Source organism: Coregonus lavaretus (genome assembly GCF_964263955.1).
Source record: "Coregonus lavaretus genome assembly, chromosome: 18".
In the NCBI taxonomy this organism is placed as follows: domain Eukaryota; kingdom Metazoa; phylum Chordata; class Actinopteri; order Salmoniformes; family Salmonidae; genus Coregonus; species Coregonus lavaretus.
Window position 1 is genome coordinate 18,739,735 of NC_140005.1, and position 11,666 is coordinate 18,751,400.

The following is an 11,666-nucleotide window of genomic DNA, read 5'->3' on the forward strand; positions in this document are numbered from 1 at the left end:
AAGACAGTGAATGTTCCTGAGTGGCCTAGTTACAGTACTGACTTAAATCTACTTGAAAATCTATGGCAAGACCTGACAATGGTTAGTTTAGCAATGATCAACGACTAATTTGACAGAGCTTGAAGAATTTTGAAAAGAATAAAGGACAAATGTTGCACAATCAAGGAGTGGAAAACTCTTAGAGACTTACCCAGAAAGACTCGCTGCCAAAGGTACTTCTACAAAGTATTGACTCAGGGGTGTGAATACTTATGTAAATTAGATATTTCTGTATTTAATTTTCAATAAATGTGCAAAAATTGTCATGGGGTATTTGAATCAATTTAAAATTCAGGCTGTAACAACAAAATATGAACTAAGTAAAAGTGTATGAACTCTTTCTGAAGACACTGTAAATATCCCCAAATATGTTTACATCCATGTACTCTGAAATATACAGTTTCATCAACAGCTTACAGAAACACACTAAAATCAACAACTCTACTGGCTTTATGCAGAGTGTATGTATTTTAGAATATACAGTATAATAAACATAAACACAGAATAGTCATACTCATTTTGCAAGCCATGTTTGTGCATAACTTATGGACTAACAACATCAGGGGGACCAGAAAAATACTCTCTCAAAGTCCATAAAATAAATTAAATATTTTTAATTGTCTGAAAATACATTGATCTTTGCTCCATCTTTTCACAACAAAGCCTGATGCAGTCTCTGCCATTCGTAATGGAGAAAGAGACAGGGAAAACAACTTCTCCTGGGCATAAGAACAGCAATGGTATGGGCACAGTGTGGCAATGATTGAGTCCTTTAATAAAAATAGCAATGGTAAAGTTGTGAGGTGTGGTAGACAGCGAACAAATTACATAAGAATAAATTACATTTCCCAGCCCTAGTGTGAAACTTCCTCTGTAAATGATGGATGTTTTACTTAAAGTGACTCATTGATTTGTTTATTTTGTAATCAAACTTTAAGACAAAATTTGCCTCCTCAGAATTTACATCAGCTTGGTGTCGCCATAGTTGTTTAGGACAAAACCATTTAATCTGTAAACAACAAACTTTCAAAACCATGTGTGTGCATTTGATACACAGCATGGCTAGTTCACATCATTTGAAGAGGAAATAAAAGGTGTATCTCCAAAACCCATTTGTTTATAGTCAAGAATTTCAGGATTTCTGAGAAGAAGAAAAAATAAGAAAATATACCCGGTCAACGACACAATGGTAGGTAAACAATTTATCCAGGAATGTCAAGAGACAATCAGTTCAATTGTAACTCAGGCAATGAGAATACAGTCTTGAATGGCAGTGAAGAACTCTCTAGCCCAGTGAGTGCCTGAAGAGAAATGGAAGATATTTCCCATTGCCTCCATACTTGTTATTCGTCTTCTTTGCATTCTCTCATTCAGTCTCTAATGTCTTTGTCCAGTCTTTACCTCAGGCATACATGACTACACTATATGATGGGGCTGAGGTATCCTTGCTGGGTAGCTTTATTGAGGGCAGCTTTAGTGAGTTGGACTGCATTCCATTCTTGCCACCGACCACCAGGGAGGTAATCATGGCCATCTGGCGTGGCTAGATGGTGGAGTGTGAGTTGTTGTGCATGCGGGTGAAGACCTCTTTACAGCGTTTCCCCACCAGGTACAGGATCTCAAAGAAGGAGAGCAGGATACAAGCCAGACTGGTGACCACCATGAAGATGGTGAAGATCCGCTTCTCAGTGGGGCGAGCGATGAAGCAGTCCACCTTGTTGGGACAGGGCTTCTGCTCACACTTGATGAGGGAGGGGAAGTCATAGCCCTTGTAGATATAGTAGATTAAATACACAAAGGTGGCGTCCACGGCCATCTTGAAGACCAGGGTCAGGATGTAGGTCCACCACAGCCCTCCGCGCTTCTTACCGGTGTTCGTGTAGAGTTTCTGGCAGCCCTCGCCGTATTTTAGCGTGTGTTTACGCTCACGTTCATCTCTGTAGGCTACGTGCATTACCACCAGGAGAGAGGGACATGTGACGAAGATGAGCTGCAGGGCCCACAGGCGGATGTGGGACACAGGGAAGAAGTGGTCGTAACAGACGTTGTGGCAGCCAGGCTGGGCCGTGTTGCACGTGAAGTCTTTTTGCTCGTCGCCCCACACATTCTCGGCCGCCACGACAAACACCATGACCCTGAAGAGGAAGACAATGGACAGCCACACACGGCCGAATGCCGTGGAGTACTTGTTCACCCCACTGAGGAGGCCCTGGAGGAATGCCCAGTCCATTGTGAGGCGGACTCACAATCTACCACTCTGACGAAAGTTATTACGGAATAATTAGTGTGAGAAACTATTTTTGGTTGATAACTGTTGGAGTGTTCTTCACTTTCAGCAATCTTTAGAAAAAGAGAGAGTAAGTGGGGAAAAGATTAGGCCTTGAGTATGAGTGAACAAAAGGACACAAACAACTGGTGTCACCTGTTTCCCAAGTGTAAAAAGTAATTCCCAACCAAATAACAGGTAGCTATTTTCACACTTGCGGTCTTCTTTTAAAATTAAATTGAATGATAAAGTTAATGTATTAAGGATGATAAAAGCCCCCATGTTCTACAAGCACATGACATGATTCCTATTGAGTAGCAAGTTACAGTGCCTTCAGAAAGTATTCACACCCCTTGACTTTTTCCAAATTTTGTGTTGTGTTACAAAGTGGGATTCAATTGTATTGAATTGTCATTTTTTGTCAACGATCTACACAAAATACACTGTAATGTCAATGTAGAAGAAAAATTCTAACATTTGTACAAAAAGAATAAGTATGAAAAATAAAACACTAATATATCTTGATTACATAAGTATTCAACCCAGAGTCAATACATGTTAGAATCACCTTTGGCAGCGATTACAACTGTGAGTCTTTCTGGGTCAGTCTATAAGACCTTTCCACACCTTGATTGTGCAACATTTGCCCATTATTATATTTTCAAAATTCTTCAAGCTCTGTCAAATTGGTTGTTGATCATTGTTAGACAACCATTTTCAGGTATTGCCATAGATTTTCAAGCAGATTTACAGTCCCAGTCAAAAGTTTGGACACAAGAGTGTGCAAAGCTGTCATCAAGGCAAAGGGTGGCTATTTGAAGAATCTCAAATATAAAATATATTTTGATTTGTTTAACACTTTTTTCGTTACTACTTGATTCCATATGTGTTCTTTCATAGTTTTGATGTCTTCACTATTATTCTACAATGTAAAATTTTTTACAAATAAAGAAAAACCCTTGAATGAGTAGCTGTGTCCAAACTTTTGACTGGTAGTGTAAGTCCAAACTGTAACTCAGCCACTCAGGAACATTCACTGTATTTTTGGTAAGCAACTCAAGTGTAGATTTGGCCTTATTACTTTAGTGCTTTGTTGCAAACAAGATGCATCTTTTTGAATATTTGTATTCTGTACAGGCTTCCTTCTTTTCACTCTGTCAATTAGTATTGTGCAGGAACTATAATGTTTTTGATCCATCCTCAGTCTTCTCCTATCACAGCCAAACTCTGTAACTGTTTCAAAATCACCATTGGCCTCATGGTGAACTCTCCGAGTGGTTTCCTTAATCTCCGGCAACTGAGTTAGGAAGGACGCCTGTATCTTTGTAATGACTGGGAGTCTTGATACACCATCAATAGTGTAATTAATAACTTCACCATACCCAAAGGGATATTCAAAGGCTTTTTTTTTTTTTTTTACCCATCTACCAATAGGTGCCCTTCTTTGCGAGGTATTGGAAAACCTCTGGTCTTTGTGGTTGAATTTGTGTTCGAAATTCACTGCTCAACTGAGGGACCTTACAGATAATTGTATGTGTTGGGTACAGAGTGGAGGTAGTTATTCAAAAATCATGTTTAAAAACTATTATTGCACACAGAGTCCATGCTACTTATGTGACTTGTTAAGCAAATTTTCACTCATGAACTTATTTTAGGCTTGCCATAACAAAGGGGTTGAATAATATCGACAAGACATTTCATATTTTCATTTTTAATTAATTTGTAAACATTTCAAAAAACATAATTCCACTTTTGACATTTTGGGGTATTATGTGTAATCCAGTGACAAAACATCTACATTTATTCCATTTTAAATTCAGGCTGTAACACAAAATGTGGAAAAAGTCAAGAGGTATGAATACTTTCTGAAGGCACTAACTATTGCATTCAGAGTGGTAGGCCTAAACATTATTAACGGACACATTTATCGTTTTTATAACAGACAGTTAGGAAATAAACTAGTTGCCAAAGCCTAATTGTTGATTCTTGTCAGTGCGCTGGAGAGAATAATTGTCCCAAACTTGATCTCTGCAATCATCGAAAAAGAATCCAAACTTGATCTCTCTCGCAATCTTTACCTAATAGCCTTACAGTACAGCTATTGATTCACAGGTGGAAATCTAAACAAATAATGTACTTACACTTCAAAATGATTTTATGAAGAAAGGACCATAAACCCTGTCAGGAAAGTTGCAGTCCGTATCATAATGGAAATCACATAGCAACGTTTTCGTGAACGTTCAATTTATCCAGGTGGGGCAGGTGTGGCTCGTGAACAAACCATCGAGGTGAGTGTTTTCGCCGCCCACTTAAATGTTATTCAGGCTGGAGCGGCTGATCATAGGCTTTTATTTCAGACCCTTTGTCAAAAATAGGAGTTCTTTTATTTTTATTTTATTGAAGACCCATAAACTTAAAATAATGAAATATATAATACAACCTCTTAGAATTTTTGGGGTACATTGTGAATGACAAATCCTAAAAGACAATTTTATAGAGGAAATTTAAGTATTTGTATTCACTATACAGTCCTATACTGTATCAACAACATAGAAAACGGTTTCTTTTAAATTCAGAAAATGTGAAATTGATACAGCAGATGTTCATGTTCATTATAAAAAGTGTTTATTGTAATATTTACATCACAGAGAAGGTGGGACCAACAGGGAGAATCCATGTACACCAGATGAGTCATGGACATGTGCAGTACATGATACAACCTGAGCACAGTTTACCATTCTGCAGTCTGACACTGCACATCTTTTTCACACATACAGGTCACACACACACACAGCTACACACATATACAACAGTCACTCTTCTGTCCTTCAAGTTAAACATACTCTCCACAGTCTGAAATGATCACTTTCTGCTTGGGCTTGCCTTCTTTTGTTCCTTGTGCCTGTGGGGACAGAAAACATGACATGAGTCTTGGTATACAACTTCAGTCTGTAACCACCTATAGGACCCTTCTTCCCCTCCATGGGAAAATCTCAATTGCCTACTCCTCACGTCCCCTCTCATTGTCTCCTTCTCAAAACCCATTGGAGGAGAGTCAGAGGGTAGGGACCTCTGGCTTTCTCATCCAATGGGTTTAAGAAGGAGACGAGGAGAGGACGCAAAGAGTATGCAATTGAGATCTTCCCCATGCATGTCCCTCCCCTCCTCTTACCTCCATGGCTTTTACCACCTCCATGCCCTCCATCAACTCTCCAAACACCACATGTTTATTATCCAGCCAATCCGTTTTGTCGCAGGTGATGAAGAACTGAGAGCCGTTGCTGTTTGCTCCAGAGTTAGCCATGGAGAGCTGACCTATTACACACAAGAGAGGGGCGCATTAGGAAGTCATCCTCATGTGATCAGAAACCATACTCATTCAAATCTGCATATGGCAATGCATCATGCACTTCCTCACCACTCTACACATTCATTCACAGACATACAGATATTTACACCTGGACAGGGACGTGTCTCACCTGCAGCAGTATGTTTGAGGACAAAGTTCTCATCGTCAAACTTTCGCCCGTAGATGGACTTGCCCCCGGTGCCATTGTGGTTGGTGAAGTCTCCTCCCTGACACATGAACTGTGGGATGACGCGGTGGAAACTGCTGCCTTTGAAGCCAAAGCCCTTCTCATGTGTGCACAAGCAGCGGAAGTTCTCTACAGGAGATTTGAGGGAATGATGCTTCTATTTAATAGGACTAGAGAAACTTAATTGGCTGGATCTTTCCAGCTTTACATAAGATCTCTTTTGATACTGTCTAAATATCCCTCTAATGACAGTGTTCTACTTTCAGAAATGTCCCTGGTACTTTATAACAAGGAACAGCATGGATACCTGCGGTCATAGGAACAATGTCTGCTCGGAGCAGGAAGCGCAGTCTCCCTGCTGGCTTGTTGCCAATCTTGATGTCCATGTAAACCTGGGGGTTCGTTCTGCCCTTCTTGGCTGGGGGCTCGCTCTGCAATCAATGATAATATATTATTGTGACAGGCTTTTACAATATAAGATGTTATTACTCAATGTACTACATTCACAGAGACCGACAGGAACACACACACAACTTACATCTGCTGTTGTTGATTTGGCTGATTCTCCAGTGGACTCCGTCACCTCAGCCTCTTCGGCGGTCGTTCCCGAGAACTTTTTCAGCCAATCATCATCCGACCAAACTGAGGAAATGGCATAAAGTTAGTGGTTTTATCACATCTATGGAGTTTGATTATAGGTGAAAGCCATGGGACAGTTGAAGTCTTTATAGAGAGACTAATACATATCACTCACCTGGACGAGAAGAGCCCTTTTTGATCCTCATAGGTTTGGCGATGTTGACCCGGATGGTTCTTCCAAACAACTCTGACTCATTCTGTCAATAAAACAGAGGAAAAACGTGCATCAATGAGAATGGTTCAATACCACAGCTTTGAAAAATGTGAGTCACTGTCTCAGAGTACATACTACCAAAACAGGGGATAATGCAAAGGTCTATTAGTTAAACCAAACTGACTTTAGAAGCAGACAGTGTTTCACTCACCATGTTATCAATAGCAGCAGCAGCATCCTGTGGAAGATGAAAGAATCACAAAACATTACAACACAATCATCCTGATGGCCAATGACCATCCACCACAACCACTAGATGGCGATCCATGCTGAACCCTGAGCCGATGGAATACACACACATTTGTTAACTGGCCATATCCAACATAATATGGCATACTTGCATAGAGGTTGATTAAACTTACCTCAGCCAATTCAAATTCAATAAAGGCGAATCCTCTGTGCTTCTCTGCAAAGCAAACAATATAATGAGACATGAACTTCTGCTCTAACGTTAAACGTTCATGGTTTCATCTCCAGTAGCAGTTAACTCTGGCTAAGTAGCCAGGAAGGATGGATGAGTTTCTCTTCACTGATTACGTTTTACGTTTATGCAAAACTCTGAATGGTAAAGGTATTTCTTCTCACCCGTTTCATAGTCTATTGGAATCTGAATATCTGTGACATCCCCGAACGGAATGAACGCCGCATGCAGTACTTTTTCGTCCACCTCCTCTGTGAGACCACCTGTCAACACATACAGTCACGTTAGCTAGCCTGCTATGAGCTGAGTCAATCAAAGTTGTAAATGATCAGATAAATTAAACGGTTTCTTAGATGTCTTTGATTTCATATTAAACCATAATGAATGTGGCTTTAGCTACAACAACCAAGAAGTTGCTAAACGTTAGCAAGTTACTGTAGCTAGCTAACGTTACTTTCCTAGTAACGTTAAACACATTTGCTGCCTGCAACTAACTTTATCTAGCTAACCAGCTAGCTAGACATCTTACAGACTGGTCCACTACCGTTAAATGTAAATTATGTGAAGCTAAATTGCCAGGTAACTTCTAACATAGGTTTCATTCAACTACACAGCAACAATATATAAAAAGTGAGGCGTATCCAACTCACCAACATAAAGAACTCGTTTGGTCGAAGCCATCTTGTATCTAACCTTTAACCCTTGCAGGGTTGCCACGTCTAGCTTAACATTTCTAGCCGAATTACTTCTGAAAACCTTCCCACAAGGCCTGAAAAATACACCCAAAAATGTTTTCGCAGCAAGAGAGTAGTTGCCACATTGATTAAATAAACCCTTTTCCATAACGTTATCGAGCGAATTAAGAAGGAATATAGACGTCATTTTCTAAGAAGCAAAATTCGGTTTTCCATCAATATAACAATTCATGCTAGTTTAAAGAATATGTCACAAGAGAAAAGATAAATCACCCTTATTAAACTCTCCAGATCATTTTCCATCAATGAATGTCGATTTAACTTGTTTTGACTGCTATGATTAAGCAATAAGTCCTGATGAGGTGTGGTATATAGCCAATACCATGGGCTTAGGGCTGTTCTTAGGACATAGCCCTTAGTCGTGGTACTGTATATTGGTCATATACCACAAAGAACAGCCCTTAGCCGTGGTATATTGGCCATATAGCACAAACCCCTGAGTTGCCTTATTGCTATTATAAACTGGTTCCCAACATAATTAAAACAGTAAAAAGTATGTTTTTGTCATTCCCTTGGTACACATCTGATATACCATGGCTTTCAACCAATCATCATTGAGGTGAACTGTAAATAAATCCTGTTTGCACATGTGCATAATAATAGATAAATCCGACAGGAGCCTTTGAATGAGGAAAGTTGGACAGAGGATCTCGAAATCTCTGTGCAAGAAACACTTGGACGAACTTCAAAAAACGAATGTTAGGCTATTCCTGGCAATTGTACCTTTATTATGTGCCAGATGTTAAGACTACAAACCATTATAAATGGCATATTTGCGAGATTTACTTGTTATTTCAATAGGCATAGGCTACTGACTAAAATCTGGGTTTATAATTGCAAATCAATTTTGCCATGGTTTGCTGAACTAGATGCAGGTAGCCTATAGCCCCTGATAGGCCAACATGTCATTTCAGGTAAAAGTCCACAATGAAATTAACATTAAATGTGGGGAATGATACGTTTGCGATAGAGCTGTGACCATGATTACAATTGATAGCATCTAATTTAATTAACTAAACATGGCTATTAATAATTGCATAATAACACAAGGCTACAACAACAAACTGAGTTATAGGCTATTTATTAAATCAGTTTGCCAGCTCCAGGTAGGCTACACAAGTGGCACAAATTGATTTGCAATGACTCCAGTAATATCGTCATTTCAACATACTGTATTTATTGTATCAAATGGTAGGCTACAGTAGCATATCAATTAATAGCCTACTTAATGGCCAATGGATGCAAATGTAGCCTATCATTCTCCACATTTAATGCCATGTTCATTGTGGACTTTCCCCATAACACAAGCACGCGAGGTAGTTCTATAACTTCCATTTCAAATGTCCACTCGCGCAGCGCTCCAGACCCTAGAACTGATCATGAGTAACACCCTTCGCTTGATACGGTTATCCGTCGACATTAGAATGCAGTTTACTTTAAACTAGTGGTTCCCGACCAATCTAAATAGCCTACCTTCAACTGGTAAAAAGTTGTCACTACGTGCGCGCGTGCTGCTCTGTCTCCACGACTCAGCTGCAGCAGTCTCTCAACCAATGCTCTCAACGCACCACACCCCTCCGGCCCTCCACCATTCACTCACTCAGTCAGTAACAGCCTGCTCACTGCCTGATAGTCAGCAGCAGCAGGTCACAGTGAAATATATATATTGTAACGACCCGGTATTGTGTTCTGTGTTCGTGGGTGTGTTATTGTTCTCATGGGTGCTAGCAGGGGTTAAATATGCTAGGACAGACAGAAAGGTAGGGGGGTTTTGAAATGCATAAATAGGGGTTACTGTCTCATCTCTCTCTCTTCTGTTCGGGACCCTTAACTTGACATGTTATATTTGTGTACGTTCGAAATTTTGCGGCGTGGTCTGTGGCCTGAACAATAGCCCAATTTAGGAATAAACCTGTGTTCTGCCCTGTACACCTGGTGCCCGTCTTTTTGTTTCCTTTATGACCCAGCTGGGTCATTACAATATATATATTTCAATTGAAATGCCATGGCAGCCTTGGTGTAATTTAGAAGTAGTCACCCGCGACCAATACATTTTCACCCGCGCATCGTTTCAAAGTGGCACAAATTTTCGGGAAAACAACGAATCTGGCAACACTGAACCCTTGACCTCAGCAAGACTCGTAATTGGTCCATTACAACCCAAGGCTGCCTTCTTCTTCTGGGATTTTATATGGCGGTAGGCAACCAACTTTAAAGGTACATTACTGCCGCCAACTGGACTGGAGTGTGGACCAGAGACAGGGAAGGTCTAAAAAACCCTATCCATTAATCTAGTCTCATTAAAGAAAACGAAATTCACAATTAAATACATCACCTGAAGGTTTCTTTAACAATTCACTTAAACTTGGCTCTTGTACACCATTACTCCTTAAATCTAATAACAATCTCTCCCTTTCTCTCCCATTGAATAGTGCTGGCACTGAAATAGAACATGTTCCACAGTCTCCATCTCCTCTTCACAGTGATCACACTTCCCAGTTGGATGTTTTCCTACCAATATTAATGTGCTGTTGAGCCTTGTGTGTCCCAGTCTCAGCCTTGTGATTACACTTTCCTCCCTTCTCTCTCGACCAGAGGACTTCCCTGCCCCCACCCTTTCCTGGATCTTATACAGGTGTCTTCCCTTTCCCTCCCTGCTCCACAACTCTTGACATTTGTTTTTAACCACAGTTCTTATTAACCCCTTGGCTTTTGCTTTACTGATTGACATCTCCATGTCAACATTAGGATGTTTGAGAGCCTGCTTGGCGAGAACATCCACCTCCTCATTCCCCTCTACTCCCACATGAGCTTGTACCCAGAGGAACCTCACGAATACCCCATCTGTCTCACCCTAAACAGGCACTGCAAAATATAATACAATACATCTTGTCTGCTCTGTGACACAAATTAATTTAAGCTAATCAGTGCTGAACATGAGAGAGCAGATGACTACCCTGTCTGGCCTCACCTCCCCCACCCACTCTGTAGCCATGAGTATGGCCAGGAACTCCAATGTGTATACAGATAAATTATCCGTTGCTCTTTTTGTCACTGCCACCAGGAACACTAAAAGCTGCACCTGTCCTCCCCGTTTTAGGGTTCTTAGATCCATCAGTGAATATATTCAAGAAAGCATAGTACTGTGTTCTTAAATGTTCACTTACAATGTTTACTGGAGCTACTGCTTCCTCACCAGCTCGTACCCTCTCAAGCAACCCTAGGTCTATCATTGGCTGAGGGAGAAACCAAGGTGGGATACAAAAGCCTGTCTCTCTGTTGATCCACTTTTGAGCTCTGGCGCCACCAGTCTTTGCCATTTAAAAATGCTGGTTCAGGCATAACCAGGGGTGTAATCGTTATTTTAAATAGTTGTAAAACGTTCTGTTTTGTGATGAAAACTAGCGTTTCTATTGGACAGATTCAGGTACTGTAGGTCCCTCCCTGTTTGCTGAACATGTCCAATAGAAACGCTAGTGTTCGTTGCAAAACGTAATGTTTTCCAACTGTTTGGCATGATTACACCCCAGTGACACTCCACCAAGTGGAAATCCTATGGCCTCATCAACTCATCAGAATAGTCCGTTTTTGTCACCGTTGTTGGCTAGTTGGTATAATAGTGGTCTCAGTCCTCAATTCCAGAATCCTACATTTTATTTATTTTATGCTCCCCAGCCTGCGAAGGTAGCTAGTTTAATGTACCATACTTTTTTGGTTTTGTGAAATGAATGAATAATTTGACCATTAACCAAAATCTAATATTTCTTCAATGCTTCACTTGAGCAATGCAATGTGT

At 40.4% G+C, this 11,666-nt stretch overlaps 2 protein-coding genes across 2 annotated transcripts; both read right to left on the reverse strand.

The window, feature by feature from the left end:
* Positions 1-260: 260 nt before the first annotated feature.
* Positions 261-4,590, reverse strand: gjb10 (gap junction protein beta 10). The gene is made up of 2 exons (XM_084182452.1): positions 4,447-4,590; positions 261-2,379 (listed from the first exon to the last, which is right to left on the reverse strand). The coding sequence occupies exon 2, from the start codon at positions 2,267-2,269 to the stop codon at positions 1,583-1,585; it is 687 nt and encodes a 228-aa protein (XP_084038578.1). The 5' UTR covers positions 2,270-2,379; positions 4,447-4,590; the 3' UTR covers positions 261-1,582.
* Positions 4,591-4,907: 317 nt separating this feature from the next.
* On the reverse strand, positions 4,908-7,878 carry ppie (peptidylprolyl isomerase E (cyclophilin E)). Its single transcript, XM_084182451.1, has 10 exons — positions 7,766-7,878; positions 7,280-7,378; positions 7,057-7,100; positions 6,846-6,872; positions 6,596-6,677; positions 6,380-6,483; positions 6,149-6,272; positions 5,785-5,970; positions 5,478-5,620; positions 4,908-5,207 (listed from the first exon to the last, which is right to left on the reverse strand). Exons 1-10 carry the CDS (start codon positions 7,794-7,796, stop codon positions 5,139-5,141), a joined length of 909 nt encoding a protein of 302 aa, XP_084038577.1. The 5' UTR covers positions 7,797-7,878; the 3' UTR covers positions 4,908-5,138.
* Between the last annotated feature and the right edge of the window lie 3,788 nt (positions 7,879-11,666).